The sequence below is a fragment of the Ceratotherium simum genome, chromosome 2 (assembly GCF_057802395.1).
Source record: "Ceratotherium simum simum isolate JZ-2026a chromosome 2, ASM5780239v1, whole genome shotgun sequence".
Taxonomy (NCBI): Eukaryota; Metazoa; Chordata; class Mammalia; order Perissodactyla; family Rhinocerotidae; genus Ceratotherium; species Ceratotherium simum.
Window position 1 is genome coordinate 44,454,601 of NC_141901.1, and position 18,274 is coordinate 44,472,874.

Consider the following 18,274-nt stretch of genomic DNA (forward strand, 5'->3'; position numbering starts at 1 on the left):
ATTTTAAGTGGTGAAGCAGAAAGAAAAATTATTTTTCTTACTGAGATTACAAATATATTAAGAAAAATTACATTTAAAAACACTTGGAGGAAATACATCAAAATTTTACCATTGGTTGTGTTAAGATGGAGAGAGATTGAGTGGGTTTTGTTTTGTTTTTCTTTTCTTTCTTTCCCAAATTTTCTGAGCTAGGTTCTCAGGGGATGAGCCACTGCAAAACCATAGGCAAAAAACAAAGGTACAAATACTAGGGAGTGGAGTAGTCTCCACCCTACTCTTTTTTCCCCTCGTGAAGTCAAGACTTCCTTTTGTTCAGCCAGGAAGATTTTAGTTCCGTAGAGTTCTTGAGACAGGCTCCTTTTATTCTTACCATTGGGCTAGGACCAGAGCCAGCCCAGGTGTCAGCAGAAGGTTGCTTGGCTGATTCTTCCGTCACAGTAAGTGCAGCCTCCCTGCTTTGGTTTCAGATTCACATTGAATCTGAATGAATTGATAAGGGTACCTGGAAGTAGAATGCCACAGATAGCTTCTGTGATCTTAATGTTCCAAGAAGTCAAAAGAAGCAATGTTTCTTTCTGGTACCTGTGGGCTTTTGCTTTGTCCTGCTCCTTAGTAGGTCACACTCTTTCCCCCAAGTCCTCCAAAGCCCCTTTACCTTTCCACTTGCTGCCTGGGCACGGGAGTGGTAGCAGTGCTCAGTGCTGCAGAGAAGTAGCATGAATGGAAGGCGTGGTTACTCTGACACTAAACACTCATCCCCGCAACCTCCTCTTCTTTCTTTATGTTCTCTTTCTTGGCAGTTGGCTCTGTCACCCTCTCTGTTGCACAAGTCAGAAACCTGGGGTTGGCACTTATATTTTTCCTCTTCCCTCACTCTCCTTATCCAAAGTCAGTGAGTTCTGCACGTGTTCATAATTTTTCACCACGGTTACCCCAATTGCCTCCAGACAGAGCCCTCTGATTCCAATCTTAGTGACTCCCACTGTCTTTCATGTTATGGCCAGACCTGAACATGTCACTCCCCTGTTTAAAATCCGTCTGAGAGCATTGCAGATGCAATTCAAACCAGTTAGCTTAGTGTGGAAGCTTCTCACAGTCAGGCCCTTGCCTACGTCTCTGCAGCCTTCTGCTCCTCCCCTTGCACTGAAACAACACCAAGCTTCTTTTAGGCCTTAGTTTCATCACCTGTAAATGGAGATAATAATGAGTACCTACTTACTATGGTTGTAGTAAGGCCCCTCAAAACTGTTTCGTCCCTCCTTGCTTTTGCACACGGTGTTCTTTGGCCTACAATACTCTTTCTAGCTGGCTAATTTCTGCTTGTCTAATCAAGATTCAAGTCAAAGAACCCCTCCCTGAATCCCCAATCTGAGATGAATACCTCTCTCCTGTGCTCTAGCTTCCTGTGCCTACGCTACTGGTAGCACTTTTTACATGGAGGAGAATCTCGATGAAGTCCTTGGAAAAGTCGCTCATCTCTCTTCAGCTCCAGTGCCTGGCTCACCTGTGCTTGATTAAGGTTTGATTAAACCTTAATCAAACCCAGAAGACCCTGGGTCTACCAATCTGGGTCTACCAACCTGGGTGTAATGCTGGCTCTGCCAAGAGCTAGTTGAGTGACACTGAACAAATCATTTATCCTCTCTCAGTCTCCCATTTCTCCCAGGAAGGTTGGACCAAGTGATCCTTGAAATTTGCTTTCACTCTGAAATGACAAGCTTCTGGGAAGAGGAAAAGCAGTAAGATAGTCTTATAAAATAGGAGAATATGTTATGAAATAGGATGTACCTCCCATTACTCTTCTTCTCCTCTGTCTTTTAGAGGTTGTTTTCTTCTGAGGAAGTCATTCTTAAGGACTATTCTGTCCCCAATCCCAGCTGGAGCAAGGACCTGAGACTCCTCTATGACCAGTACATGAAGAAATGTGAAGATGGCTCCTGGAAACGTTTGCCTTCGTATAGAGATGTAGCTGTTCAAGAGACTGAAGACTTCAAAAACTTTTTTCATGGTAGGAGCAGCCACTCTCCCATAAAGAATATTTAAATATCAAATGTAAAACTAAGAACAGATTGAAGCACTAATTACCACTTGGAAAAGGAAGGAGTATAGTGCAAGGGTTTGCTATATTTGCCAGTTTTATAGGCCAGAAATCTCAATAAATTTTGCAGATTGTGGGAGAGTGTAAAGCCTATTGCCAGGAATAAGACTGCCCCCCCACACTGGCCTCCTCATCACCATTAGCAGAAGTGAAGAAAGGACCCCAGAAAGCCTCCACCCTCCCACAACCTCTTCACCTCTCTGTCTTGAGGCTGTCATCACTAATCATGTTTTATCATTTATGCCAGTATATGGCTCTGTCACCCTAAGAAGCTGAGGACGCTCAGGTCACCCCCTGATCTCCCAGACTCTAAACTCCCAAGGCACCCCACCTCATCTCCCAACATACACTCACACATTGCACTTCCCATCCTGTGCGTGTGTGTGTTTTAATTAATAGACTTGTTGTTTTCTTAGCAGTTTTAGGTTTACAGAAAAATGAGTGGAAAGTACAGAGTTCCCTTATATCCCTTAACCACGCCCTCCAGCTTCCCTTATTATTGACAAATTGCATTAGTGTAGTACATTTGTTATAATTGATGAGCCAGTATCGATACATTATTATTAAAGTCCATGGTTTACATTAGGGTTAACTCTTTGCGTTGTACTTTCTATGAGTTTCGACAAATGTATAATGACATGTACCTATCATTACCATATCATACTGAATAGTTTCACTGTCCTGAAAATCCCACTGTGCTCCACCTGTTCATCCCTCCCTCCTTCCCCCAAACCATTGACAACAACTGATCTTTTTATTGTCTTCATAGCGTTGCCTTTTCGAGAGTACATACAGTATGTAGCCTTTTCAGATTGTTTTCTTTCACTTGTTTTCTTTCTTTCAATCATATGCATTTATTAAGGTGCATTTATTTTTTCCCACAGCACTTATCACCATCTGACATACTTTGTGTTTTCTTTATTTAATTGTCTCTCATCACTAGAGAGTCTGCTCCATGAGGGCAGAGATTTTTGTATGTTTTATTCCCTACTGTATCTCCAGTGCTTAGAACAGTACCTGATACATAGTGTTAAAAAACAAAATTCAACTGAGTAAATTTTAAAGATCTAGTTGGCTTTATTCAACAATTCATGAATCAGGCAGCATCCCATCTAGCAAACAGAAGGGAGCTCCAAAGAACTGTACAAAATGAAAGACTTATAGTCAGAAGGGAGTGGGACAAGGAAGTTACTAGTAAAGAGTGGATTGTTTCAGGCAAGGTCACCTTCCTTTGAGGGATTTGATGGCAGGGGTCTATCAGGCAGATTACATCACTAGTGCTGACCAGGTAACTCCAAATTGACTGGTTTAAGATTCCACTCCTGGGAGAAGTTGAGACTGTAATTAAGTTAGGTGTTAAGTCTTAGTTTGGTGTTGTGTGCTTAGCACAAGTGACTCCATTTTTGGCCTGTTGTCTATTTTTTAACAATAGTAAATGCATTATACATATTTGTGGTAAGAAGGAAGGAAGGAAACATCCCAGGGGACCTGCTTAAGATGCTCTACTTGTTTTTCTTTACCTAAAATGTCTGCCCTCCTGGAGCAGACACTCTAGTGGTGAGAGACAAACCATTAAATAAAGAAAACACAAAGTAGATCAGATGGTGATATGTGCTATGGAAAAAATAAGTGCACCTTAATAAAAAAAAAATCTGCAGATCTCTGGTATAGGAATTGGGAGGAATAGTGAACCACCTTCTTTCCTGCCCATTGCTTTCTTTTTTTTTAAAAAAAAACTAACAGAAGTTTACTAACATGCACACCTCATGTATACATGGTAAATACCCAGGGAAAAGTGAGTAACTCCCTGAAGTGGCCCAAGCCATCAGTTTAAATACCATCTTCAGCTAAAGACAAAAGAAAGGTGTAGAGGAGGGGGGCCGTTGTGGGGAGGTACCAGGGAAAGCTCTGTAAACAAGGGTAAGGTTTGTTAGGCAGATTTAAGTTGCTGCTTTCTCTGTTGATAAGATTCTCTTGTGATTTCGAGTCATCCTTCTCTTCCTGGTACTCCCTTACAAATGGAGATTTCCTTTATAAATAAATATTTCCCTTACAAAAGGTTAACTTCTACTCAGAGCTTCAGAAGCTCAGAGCTTCTCCTGTGTCTGCCGTTTCTCAAAAATAAGCCTTATGCCAAGACGCACATTTTGGAGTGGCATATTCTGCTACCCTTCATTCCCTGCCTTTGAAGCTTCCCTAAGAAGTTTCACAGTCTGGAAGCTGAGTTGGTCTTAGTCGCTGAGAACCAGTCTCTTAGTCCTGAGAATAGGTGAGTTCAGTTAAACAGTTGTGTCTCATTTCAGGAAGCAGTGTTGCAGGTGGGCTGTAAATGGTGCTATCAATCAAGTATTTAATAAGAGGCATTTCTGTGGAAACAAAAGAGAAAACAAAGGCTAATAGTTAGAACAAACTACAAACTCAGTTTTTGAGTCTAGAGAACAGTGGGTCAAGAAGATTTCTGGAAGTTGGACCCTTCAGATGGAGTAAGGGCATGCATGGCACTCTGACACATTTCCCTGGTTTGCAGTTTGAATGTCTGTGGTGATGTCACCAGGGGTTCCAGTGTACTTTCCGAGTAGCCCACACAGCAACAGGCACAAAGGTGGTCCATATGTGAGCTGTTGTGGTGATTTCTCTGAAGTTTGTATCAAGTTATCCAGCTTCAGTTTGCAGGGCTTCTGGAAAAGGGCAGTTTTTGTTCTTAGTGATTTCAAGTTGAAGGGTAGGAGAAAATTGGAAACATTAGTTTGGAGAGTCATAACCAGATATTTGAGGAAATTTGAAGAATTTAGAATCCAGGCCAGTTTGCAGGTAGATCACAAAACCTCAAAGACAGTGTACAGCACTGGAATCTGATATCCACAAAGGTGTGCTACTGAAACGTAGTCTTTCTCTCTACAGTCACCCAATTTCTATCAAAGATAATCACAGTAAGACTAATTTTTTTGCAAAATAAGTCTAGTCTTATTAAAGGTGGCTTGATTATTTACATAAATGCAGAAAGATTAGTGATTGGCCACATAGGTTTTTTGAGTTTACTTTGTTTGAATTTTTGTAAGGAATATCAGATTGGACTTTTAAAAGCCTTACAAGGCTAGGAAGCCAAGCCAAGGACTCACCATTTTCTTTTGCAGATATATGGATTTGGGTGAATTCCTCTCATCTCAGAGTCCCCCAAATATCCTGAGGTTCCTGGGCCTGCCAGGAAGTCACTTTCCTTAGCTGTAAAGCTGGGAACGGAGTAAGCAAGATATCAGGCAGTTTTTTAAAGGTGTGCTTTATTGGCTCCATAAAGTCAACCTTAGTTCCTTAAAGCTTCTGGTCATATCTGATTCTGTGCACATTTTTCTCAAATATGACATTCCAGTCAAAGCTCGGGTAATATAACCAATGTTTCCAATTATGTCCTGTTATAAGGAGAACAGATTCTGCAAATAACTAAATTACCATGAAATTAAGAATACTTAAGAGTTTCCAAATTCTGGAGGAATCAGGTAGGGAGAAAGATAAATGTTTCAATTCCATTTAAAAAGGTACACTTTACTAAATTGGTGTAAGATACAGATAGCTTAAGAGAGAAAAGAAAAAGATTACCTTAAATCTGGAAAAACAGAACAGTAAACAACCAGCAATATTTCAAACAAAAAGTCATTAAAAATTATAATCATCATCGTTAGTTCAATCAGTCCCATGTAATTAATTCTTGTTCTGCTTTATCTCCTTGGTTTAGCAGTTGTATGAATCCAGTTTTCCATTAAAGTTCTGAAAATTCTTACCCAGTTCAGTGGTATGATCTTAAAGTTATCAGAAATCTGTACTTGTCAGAGTTCTTTCCATGAATCTCTTTGAAGACAAAGCACTTTTGCAAAAGCATCAGAGTAAAATAATAACTGTCTGTAAATGACAAAAAGATTTAAAAATGGCCATGGTTAAAGATCTGATGAGAGTTCATTTTAATGTAATTGACAAGGAAATTTGGCTATTTCTGTGACATATTTTAAGATAATAACTAGAATTATGACTGATAAAATTATACCAGGACATATCAGATTTCTAGGAATTTCATGCAATTTCTGGAACACTTACATTAATAACATATACTCATACAAATATAACCTAAGAAGGTTAAACATCACTTCTTATTTGACAATGCTTTCCCTATAATTTAACATATCAAATAAGCCTAAATAGTTCAATATCTTTCTTTTATAAAGAGAGAAAACAAAGCTTTTGAAATGTTCCGGGGCACTCTGGAAAATCCCAAAGTTAGTTTGAGGTCAAAAAGACTTCATTTAGGGCCGGCCCCGTGGCTTAGCGGTTAAGTGCACACACTCCGCTACTGGCAGCCCGGATTTGGATCCGGGCGCACACCAACGCACCACTTCTCCAGCCATGCTGAGGCTGCGTCCCACATACAGCAACTAGAAGGATGTGCAACTATAACATACAACTATCTACTGGGGCTTTGGGGGGAAAAAAAAAAAGGAGGAGGATTGGCAATAGATGTTAGCTCAGAGCCAGTCTTCCGCAGCAAAAAGAGGAGGAGTAGCATGGATGTTAGCTCAGGGCTGATCTTCCTCACAAAAAAAAAAAAAGACTTCATTTAGACTTTGATTTTGGGTGGTTTGTCAAAAATATCAAAGGGTTTAAAACACTTGATTAAATAGGATCACTGGTCACTGTGAAACAATAGTTATCCATTTAACCAAAGTGAGGATTAAAAGATTTCAAAGGCAAATACAGAAAGTTACATAGTTATAAAAAACAACAGCAACAAAAAAAACCTTAGCTCTTTTAATAGAGAAGACTTAGTTTTCTTAAGTAATCAAAGACCTGATAAAGGCAACATGAAGTACAGGAAATTATTCTGCTAAGACACAATCCTTGCTTTCTAGGCAGATTACTTAAAAGGTAAAGAAAAAATTAAAGAAAAACCTTTCATAATCTTATCAAGAAAACTGTCCTTTTAACAGATAAAAGAATATTAAATTTTAATTTTGTACTGGCCTTCTATTGATATTAAAGCTTATTTTTAAAACCCTTATAATAAATTCATTCAATTTTAACCAGCTTGATCACAAGAGATAAGATTCTGTCTCCCTCTCTTCCTCCCCCCAAGCTTTATCCACTTAGTTTGTCCTTTATTCTCCTCTTTCTCATTCTGAAACAACCATTCTACAAAATTACTTTTTTTCACCTAACAAAAACACATCTCCATACTGTTATTGAACCTGAAGTGAGTTCCCTCTCCTGTCTTGCAGCAAGCCAATCTCTGACACCGAGTGTAGTGGAAGAAAGTAGAATTCTGAGCAAGGAGAAAGAGCAGCTAACGCTGTAATCCCAGACTCCTCAAAAAGCTACAAGCAAGGGTTTTTACTTGGGGTTTGAGGTAGAGGAAGGGGAGCATGTGGCTAAAGTTTAAAGTGGGTCGTTTTAGCTTCTCAGTGCTGGTTGTAGCTTCTCAATGCTCCTGTGAGATGCTTAGTCAGGTTGGAGCTGTCAGCAAGCTACTCTGTTGTCAGAGGCCCTCCTGCTGTTCTGCAAGGCAAGCTCAGAAACTGGTTATTTTGTTTCCCACTTTAACCTGTGTGTACAAGGTAGGGTTTCACCCTAATCCAGGGAAATTTTACCTCCTTCATCCTCAGTTTCAATACTTCATATCTTTTCTTATCAAAAATACATCCTACTTTCCTTGCATACAATTGCCTCCCTTATTTCTAGTAGTTTTAATTATGTATATTAAGTAGAATTCTTAACCCTTAGAAACCTTAATTTCTAATGAAAACTAAGAAGTAAGCAATTGTTAACTGTCTTTCACTCCGGTATTCTGTAGATTGACAATTTTATGAATATATTTTATAATTTCTAGAAGCATGCACTTCCTCATAGTACAACTTTTCAATGTGGCCCTAGACGTGTTTACTAACAGACCCAAATATCTTTAGTTCCTCTGTGATAAGAGGCTAAAAGTAGGTAAACTTAGACTTATGTTTAGCAGTTAATGTTTCAATTATCTTATTTTTTAAATCATCTAGATATTCAATGAACATCCATCACTTAAGTTAGCAAAACCCTAAGAGTGTAAGTTACCAAAGAGATTTGGGAAACTATTTTTAAGTAGTTATATTATAAAACCTAATTATTGTTGAAAAGTTCATTTATAAACTTTTATTTACATCTATTTAATTTACTTGTTATTAACAATTATGTTTACATTACTCATGAAAATTTTGAGACACTAAATAGCTAGCCATAATCTTAAGTTATTTTTCTTGCTGACAAATTTTGTAACAGAGATAACGTGAACTTATTTGACTAGTAAACCCAGGTAGAAAAAGTTGTATGTCTGCATTATATTTAATGCTGACAACTCTGAAGGCATATCAGTTTTTCGGAGGTGGGGGGTGTTTGGGGTTTTTTTACTAAACCAGCAATATTCTTATTTACCAAAGACTACCCCTAGTCATGTGAATTTGAAAAGCAGTTGAGTTAGTTTTTATATTTCTGAGACTTTTTTTTTTTTTGGTGATAAAGATCGGCCCTGAGCTAACATCTGCCAATCCTCCTCCTTTTGCTGAGGAAGACAGGCCCTGGGCTAACATCCATGCTCATCTTCCTCCACTTTATATGGGACGCCGCCACAACATAGCTTGACAAGCCATGTGTCAGTGTGCGCCCGGGATGCGAACCGGTGAACCCTGGGCCGCCGCAGCAGAGCGCGCGCACTTAACCTCTTGCGCCACCAGGCTGGCCCCTCTGAGACTTTTAAGAATACTTAATTTATATAAGTGCTTGGGTTTTTTTTTTCTTTTTTTGTAAGCCAGTTAGATAGAACTCTTTTTACAAATTAATTTTGGCAATACCATTCAGAGGTAGAAAAATATTACACATCTAGAACATACATATGTAGACTACAGACAGATGCAAACAGAGATCTTACAGCTTTTATTTTTAAATTTTAGCCATGTGTCATGTACAATAATACAAAACTCACTAGTTGATAAAAGAACAGTTGAATCCAAATTGTATTTCAGGCAGATGGAATATATTAAGGTTACCTACTCAGATGGCTAAAGCTTTTTACTAATATTTGTGGAGAAGACTTTCTAGAGTTTTTCGTTTGCCCAGTTTCCAAATAGCTCCTTTTTTCTTTTCAGCCTCAGATAGTTGCTTTTGGGGGATTCTGGGTCCCTTGAGAGCCCCCGATGGAGGATAGCGCGCCTAATGTTCAAGTGACTATAGGAAGCTGAGGGGCTGAAGTGAGAAGGGTTGGAGGAGGCAGGGGGTTGAAGAGGGATATATCAAAGGATTCAAGGAAACTGAATGGAAGATTGATGGTGGCAAAAGGAGGAGCAGAGCAATGGGAAGGAAGAGGTCTTAAAGGAGCCAGTTTGGGGAGATCTTAAGTTTCCCAAAGAACCCAGTGAAGTTCCAAATTATCCTTAGCAAAATTGTGCCAACAATAAGGAGGCAGATAGAGTTAGTGGAGCATATAGTGAGCAGGGGTTTGAGAAAGGAGTGTCAGTCAGCTGAGAAGTTTCCATGAGAAGAGCAGGATCAAATAGAGCAGAGAGGACTTTAAAAAATAGCTCTTATCAGACTCTGAATATCAGCCTCCAGTTTGGCTAACTTCTGACCTTTTTTTTTTTTTTTTTTGTGAGGAAGATCAACCCTGAGCCAACATCCATGCTAATCCTCCTCTTTTTGCTGAGGAAGACCAGCTCTGAGCTAACATCTGTTGCCAATCCTCCTCCTTTTTTTCCCCCAAAGCCCCAGTAGATAGTTGTATGTCATAGTTGCACATCCTTCTCGTTGCTGTTGTGGGACGTGGCCTCAGCATGGCCGGAGAAGTGGTGCATAGGTGCGCGCCCGGATCCAAACCCGGGCCACCAGTAGCGGAGAGCGCGCACTTAACCGCTAAGCCACGGGGCTGGCCCCTAACTTCTGACCATTGAGCTCATTTTTTAAAAATCCTTTCAAATATCTTATCAGGTTTTGGTACAAACAGTAAATTTTCATGGCAGTATTGAACTCCTGTAAAAAATTTTTTTTTCTTCTTGTTTTAAACCAAAGGTATACCTATCAAATGACTAAAAACCAAAACCAATAAGCCTTTTATGGCTTAACCATGGACACAAGAGGTGTCCTCAAAGAGACTGCAAAAGATGCAGCCCTTCTAAGATCCACAACCACTCTCAAAGGTTGCCAAAAGAAAGAAAGACTTAGGCAACCTCTGAGAGCTGGCAACAGTTGGTAGAATGCTAGCCACAAATGGGGCACAACCCACATTCCTGTCTGGTCATATTTTGGGGGCCCATGACCTGATAGTTGGGCCACTTGCACATGCAAGAACCAACAACCCGCGTGCCCCGGCAGGGAGAAATCCAAACCAGGTTCTCAGAACACAAAACAAGACCAACAGGAAAGCAATAACTGTCCCCGGAGGGAACATTTCTGGTTGCTTTTACCAGGACGTATTCCAGTTGCTCAGAATCCTTAGTATATGCTTCTCAGAACTAAGCTTGAAACTCAAATTATGGTCTTTCCATGCAGAATAAGACATTAGCACTAGGTAGGTAACCATGTCACACTGTTGACTGACAGTCAGTTGACTCCCTGTGTCTTTTTTTTTTTTTTTGTGAGGAAGACTGGCTCTGAGCTAACATCTATTGCCAATCCTCCTCCTTTTTTTCCCTTTTTCTCCCCAAGGGCCCAGTAGATAGTTGTATGTCATAGTTGCACATCCTTCTAGTTGTAGGGGGGGCCAGCCCCCCTCTGTCTTTCATTTGAACTATTTGTCTCAATTCTTCTGCACCTCTGTGGCTGACTTATTGAACCTAACTGCAGAACTTTTTATATATACCTAATACATTCTTCATTTTTGGAGTCAGCCTGTAAAGACCTTTTTAGTTTCTTATTTGCAACATCCAGTATTTATTCTTTCAACAACTATCTGTTGAGCATCTGTGCTGTGCCAAGCTTTGTATTCCTGAAATAGGCCTGAGTACACAGATAGGATCGCTGACTTCATGGCGCTTATACAGGTGTTTCCTAATTTACTCATTATCTTTTAATCATCTAAACACATCTTTAGGTAGTAGTTTGGGGATTGTGATGGTTTTTTTAAAAATCACCTCAAGTACGCCCTTAATGTTGCCTTATAATCATATTTCATTTTTCTCTCATCTATTCACTCTTCTGTCTTCCTACATGACTATTTCCTACCTTCTTCTCAAGCATCACTCTCAGCTGATCTTGCCTCCTATTTCACTAAGAGAAAATAAAAGCAATCAGAAGAGAACGTCCAAGCTCCCACTGCCTCATTTACCTCTTCCCTGCATCTGTGCCTGATGTTCTGCTTTTTCCTGTTATGAATGAACTGTCCATAGTCTTAGGAGAGGCCAAGCCTTCCATTTGTGCACTGCATTCCATCCCCTTTGGCCTATTTAAGGACATCCCTCTCTGCTCCATCTTTCTCATCATCGTACAGACAAGCCACAACTGCGTTTCTCTCTTCTCATTCTGTCTTGAACCCATTCCAGTCAGACTCTCTGTCCCACCACTCCATCAAAACTACCGTCGTCAAGGACACCAGTGACCTTCATGTTGCTAACCAGTGATCTCTCTAAGCTTTTGGCACAGTTGATACCTCTTTTCTCCTTGAACTTGGCTTCCAGGACACCACATTCTCCTGCTTAACTGGTCCCTCGTTTTTAGTTCCTTTTGCCGGTTCCTTCTTAGCCTCAAACTCTTAATGTTAGGGTGCCCACGTCTCAGTCCTTAATTCTCCTTTCTGTGCTCTACTCTGTTGGTAATCTCACTCAGTCTCGTGGCTTTAGAGGCCATCTAAAAGCTGACAACTTCCTAATTTAATGGTTGGAATTTAGTGCATGGGTTCAAATTCTGGATCCACAATTTAAAGCTGCATGACCTTGGGCAAGTTACCTTACCTTTCCTTGCCTCACTTTTCTCACGGTAGATACTTCAATACTCACTGAAGTAATGAATGAAAGAAAAATAAAACTACCTTAATAAAGAAAAATGGCAGAGTTCATAATTTTCTTTATAGAAACTTCAATAGAGAGAGAAATAAGAATTAGTCTATTTTACAAAAGAAGGGGAAAAGTCAGTAATTTTTATTACTCATTCCATTCTAACTATTTATCATATCGCACAATTAATTGAATGTCCTTAACCCAGTGCAGTCTGGCTTCTACCCAACAGCGCTACTGAAATGTCTTCACTTAAGCCACTAGTAACCTAAGTGCCAAATTTGGTGGGCAGTTTCACTTAAGCCACTAGTAACCTAAGTGCCAAATTTGGTGGGCATTTTTTAGCCCTTGCTGTACTGGACCTCACTGTTGATCTCATTTTCCTTGAAACTTTTTCTCTCTTGGCTTTCATAAACCTCTCTGACCAATCTTCCTTCTCTCCTTCTACTTGCTCCTTAAATGTCAGTATTTTCCAGGGTTTTGTTCCCTCATGGTTCTGCTCATCCCTTCGTCCAACCTCCTACCCCCTCTTGCCTGAAACTTGACCCTCTCAGAATAGGGAGGAGTTTGAGGTCCTCTTTGCTATCCACACTTGCTTTCAAACCATTACTTCCCCTTCCTCTTAGAAAACCCCTGTTCCTTTGAGGTTTATACCAGCTGACGTTATCACCCTTCTCTTCTTCCTCTCCTTGTTGCTATGATCTATCCACGTCTCCCTCATATGTTGAGTATTTCAGCACCTGGTTAACGATCTTCCTCTCTACGCAACTCCATTTACCATTCTCAGTAACTCCAGCATTCACACCATGGCTCCTCAGTTCATTTGCTACCCCATCACCTATGAACTTTCTTTCACCCAGCCCCAGCCACACACTCCTATGGACATCTTTTTTTTTTTCTTTTTTTGTGAGGAAGATCAGCCCTGAGCTAACATCCGTGCTAATCCTCCTCTTTTTGCTGAGGAAGACTGGCTCTGAGCTAACATCTATTGCCAATCCTCCTCCTTTTTTTTTCCCCCAAAGCCCCAGTAGATAGTTTTATGTCATAGTTCCACATCTTTCTAGTTGCTGTATGTGGGACGCTGCCACAGCATGGCCAGAGAAGCGGTGCGTCAGTGCAGGCCCCGGGCCGCCGGGCCGCCAGTACCGGAGCGTGCGCACTTAACCGCTAAGCCACGGGGCCGGCCCCTCCTATGGACATCTTGAGTCTTATTGTCTTCAGAAAGTGCACAATCTCCAAATCCACATGTGCAGATGTTCTGTTTTCTGACCACAACCTTTTTCCTTCCAGCTTACTTGTTCAGGGGCCCCACAGAAACGATTCTTTGACCTCATTAAGACCTTCAGTTCATTGACTCCTCTACTTTCTCATTGTCCCCAGAGCACTCTTCTATCTGAACATCCTAGCCTACCTATCTAGGAAAATCCCAGCTCTGGATGAATCTAACCATCTACCATCTCATGTTTGCATAGGTCCTCACATAGCTGAGCATTGTTGGAGAAAATCACCCTGTCTAACAGTTAAGTTTGGTGATTGTGATTTTTATAGTGTTTCAGTGGTCTTCTAACTCATCTTTCTTATCCTCCCTCAAATCCCTCCTTTCATCCAGCCGGCAGAGTGATTCAGAATGCAAATCTGATCGTGTTACTCCTCTGCTACCTTCAGTGTTATCCCATGTCTTAAAAGACAAGTGCCTCTCAGATTTTAACGTGAATATGAAGCACCTGGGAATCCTGTTAAAATGCAGGTTCTGCTTCAGTAGGTTGGAAGTAGACCCTAAGATTCTGCATTTCTTATAAACTTATTCCACGATCTTTATTTTTCTCATTTTTATGAGATAACCTCATGGTTTGGCAATCTAGACCAGAAATTTTGAACTCCTAAGTAAAAAATAAGAAATAGATGCTTATCTTATCCTGAAGTTCCAGAATGTCAGAGTTGGAAGAGATCTTAGAGATCATTTAGGTTTATCTCCTCACTGTATGGATAAAGTATGGAGAAAGGAGCAAGTTCTAGGCCAGAGCTAAGCCAAGAACTTAATTTTCCCAACTCCCAGGACAAGGTTCTTTCCACTATACCATGATACTGATCCTCAATTTTAAGTTCCTTTGTCTGGCCCTCTAAATCATTAATTTTCTCCACAACTGCTAGACTGCAGATAGTGTGTGCATATCCGTGCCAGTTGTTGAGCATACCAAGTCTAAAAGACGGGGCTGCCCCCAGGATGCTCATGGCCTAAATAAAAGGCATCTTCCCCTGTCCTCTCCCCACTTCCCTCAGATCTTCTCATCTCATATCTTTTTCCAAGTTTGTAAATATGAATTTGGCAGCAATAAAATAAATGTAGACAATATTATACATGGCAAATCATCATGAGCTGTGAAAGAAAGCTAAGAGTTTTGAGAATTAAATCTTAAAATAGACATGAAAGGACAAATACACTCTTCTTTAGAGTAGTAGCTTTCAGCCTTTATTTTGAAGTGACCTACACTTTGTCTCACAACCAGTATGCACAACTTGGGCACAGTCATATAATTGAAAAAACATAGCTAAACGAGTACGCTAGTACTTACCCAGGATATAGGTGAAGCGCTCTGTTTCTTTTTAAGGTCTGATTACAACCTACTAGTTAGATTTCATGAACTCTAATGGTTCTACTCCTAAGTTTGGGGACTCAGAACCACACAGAATTTTGGGTTGAACTGGCCCTGTTTCTGATTTAGTATGATAACCATCTTTTGCTCAGGCTGTACTTCTGTCTGCAAGAAAAACCTTCTCCCTACAGTTACATTATTCATTTTGTTAAATCCCATTTAAACCACACTTATTCCAAGAAGGGTTTTTGTCTGCACCTTACTATTTCATTCAGTATACCCTCCAGCATTTATATATTGTGAGTAAGTACTTTGTTTTGATTTCATTTATGTTTACTATGTCTCCAGTTAAACTGTTAATTTCACAAAGGCGAAGTCTCTTTCTTTGGGACCCTCTCAGTCCCTTCAATTTTGCACCTGATTGACATTTTAATCAATCATCCACTGACCTGTGATTCTAGCAGGGTACAGATGCTTAGGTTTGTCATGGCATTTTTCTCATACCTGTTTCTCATGTGCCCATCTAGACTCCAAGCTTATAAAAGAAGAACAAATGCCACAGGCCCGGATCTTCATCAGAAGCTATGAGGATGGGCTGGGCTTTGAATTTGTGATGTTCCATAATGATGTTGAGAAAAAGACAGTTTGCTTGTTTCAGGGAGGTCCTTACCTACAAGGACTATCTGGGTAAGAATGATAGCCTAGAAATGTGGATCAAAAAAAAATGTTATCTTAAGGCATCCCCATGTATCCATGGACTACAATGAAGGCATTAAGGTGGTAACGTAGATATATATTTATTGACATGGGAAGATGTTTATAATAAATTATTAAATGAGAAAAGCATAGGACATGGGGAATAGAGTATAATTTAAGAGAGTATTGTTAACGTGTTAGCAGTGGTTTGTCACTAGATGGTAGGATTATAAGCCTTACAGTTTTTTATTTATTTTTCTTCTGTTTATCTGCATTTCCTAAATTTTGAAACAATGGTGTGTATAGTTAATTTAATAAAAATATAATATAAATTTTCTAAATTATATTTTAGCTTTTTGCTTGCTTGTGAGATCACAAGCTTAATTACCATTAAGTTCTGGTTTATTGCAAATACTACACTACTATACTATGAACAAAATAAAGTTGGAGACATGGATATTATTTGACATTCAGTACACTGAACATGGACTAAGTGAACCTTTTATAAATAAATTATATGGAGATGCTTGGATAATTTTTCTCTCTCTTGAGAGGCTCTGGGTTTTCAGAACTTCTGAAAATGTTTCTCTTTCCCTCCTATTATAACTAGATGGCTTCACGGAGGTGCCATGGCAACCATGATTGATATTACTTCTGGTATGGCTGCAAGTATAGGTGAGAGAATTGTGACTGCCAATCTCAACATTGATTTTAAAAGGTAAATTCTTGAATATTCTCTGCCTCTTAGGTGTGATAGATTGGGTTCCCCAGCAGCAGACCCCGGGACAAAGATTTGTGTGCAAGTGATATTTAAGGAAGTGCTCCCAGAGGAAAGTAGCAAGAGAGTGGGAGAAGCAAGACAGGGAAGGGGAAAGCCAACCAAGGATAGGCTCTCAAAGTCCTGCAAACGAAAGCTTCAGCCTAATCATACAAGGAGCTCAGGAGTGAAACCTGTGCTCACACATCAGTCACAGGATAATCCTATCCTGGAGACTAAATTTCCAGGCACTTCTGGCTTTCTGTGTTTGAGCAAAGCAGGCTTTAGGGAAAATAACCAAAAAAACAAAAACAAAAGTGAAGAAAGAATTGAAGGGGATCTGAGTGGAGCACCAACATTCACTATATAACAAAACATGTAAGTTTTACATAACTTCACACAGAGAAATAAAAGGGCAGCAAGATGAGTTTGGTGTCCATCAAAAACAAAGCTCAGCATGATCTTATTTAATTCTTCAATCATACAGCTATACCCCTATAGTCAACAAAATAGTATGGATGCTGGCATAGGAGTAGAGAAAGAGAGCAATAGGGCAGTAAAGAGTTTAAGAACAGAGTTCACTAGATGAGGTCTCCAAGTGAGGTTTTGCAGGTTATTACTTCACGCAGTAAGGAGCATTTAAGTTACAAAACATCTCTATATTATACCCCAGAGAGTTGTATGGCTATGTGGCAGCCATCAGGGAACCATGCTTCATAGCTTATGGGCTTATTTACTAGAAGTAATCCTCACCCAGGCGTATCCTACTTAGGGGATTCTATAGAAAAGGACTCTTCCCCCTAGCAAATATCATTAGTTTATTTCAAGATCAGCAAAACGTTTTCTGTAAATTTTTCATGCTTTCTGGGCCATACAATCTCTGGCGCACCTACTCAACTCTGCCACTGCGGCACAAAAGCCGCCATAGACAATACATAAACATAAATGGATATAGCTGTGTTCCAATAAAACTGTATTTACAAAACAGGTGCATGGCCAGGAATATATCACCTGCCTCCTTTTCTTTTCCCTGGCAGTGTTTATTTCTGCTACACACCCACACACGCCCACACACACACACACACACACACACACACAGAGAATGAATTGGAGGCCAGCTGCTTTAACTTCTTCCTCTCCAGTGCCAATAACAGTAACTTCAAAATAAAAATGACTTAAACAAGATAGAAATTTATCATGTAGAAGAAGTCTAGAGGAAGGCATCCTGAGCTGGTATGGCAGCTCCCTTGCTCCCGGAGATGCAGGCTCCTTCCAGCTCACCTTTTCATAGTCCAGAGTGGCAGCAAGAGCCATCACATGTCCTGGACAACAGGATTGAGGAAGGGTTGAAGAAGAGCTGTCTCCTCTTCTTTAAGGAGACTTTCTGGAAGTAATGCAGAACACATCCATTAATCTTATTAGTAATGAGGGATATTGGGAAAGTGGTCCCTTAACTGCTGTCATTATAACCTCAAATAAATTCAGGGTCAGCAACTAACACAACCACAGACATATTAATAAATGCAAACTTATAAATTATACAGTATAGATTATTTTAAATGTTGAAGCATTAATTTAAAACAATCAAATTTTACTAAATACTTCAGTGAATAAAATAACAAGCCTGATATGGTAGTTTCTTCTAAATGCCTCAAACACAAAATTATCTCAATGATTACAAAACTTACTATTTCACCTATACTTAACCTATTAATTTTTTCATTCTGGGTTTGGTTAATTTCTTTAGGATGTCAATATGTATATTTTCCTGAGGTTAGAATACTGGTTCTTATAACCTCTCTAGGTTTCCAGTAATTGTGTCAGACCCTAAAGAAACGATCTCAGATTAGCTGAATTTGTGGGTTCTGGGCTGTCAACCTAGAGATTCTTGATGGGACAGAATTTTGCCTTTGAAGGTGATTGGAACACAAGCCTGAGTTCATGAGGCTAAGCCCCTCTTGGAGTCAAGGTTTCATTACTGTGTCACAGGGACTTTCCAAGCCTACACTTTTTCTTACAACCTAGTACTTCCCCTTTTTTAGTATCCAAGTCTGTTGTGTCTTAGTCATGTATTTTCTCCTTTGGTTTGCTATTTGCCTGTAATTAAATATATCACATTTCATTGGCAGAGGTTCCA

General features: G+C 39.8%; 1 protein-coding gene across 1 annotated transcript in view; it reads left to right on the plus strand.

Annotated features, from left to right (window-relative positions):
- Window positions 1–18,274, plus strand: part of THEM4 (thioesterase superfamily member 4) — a 32,043-nt gene that overhangs the window by 3,887 nt on the left and 9,882 nt on the right. Inside the window, exons 2-4 of the mRNA XM_087443091.1 lie at window positions 1,822–2,008; window positions 15,212–15,371; window positions 15,991–16,098. Coding sequence (XP_087299217.1) covers window positions 1,822–2,008; window positions 15,212–15,371; window positions 15,991–16,098 — 455 coding nt within the window. The remainder of the gene's footprint in view (window positions 1–1,821; window positions 2,009–15,211; window positions 15,372–15,990; window positions 16,099–18,274) is intronic.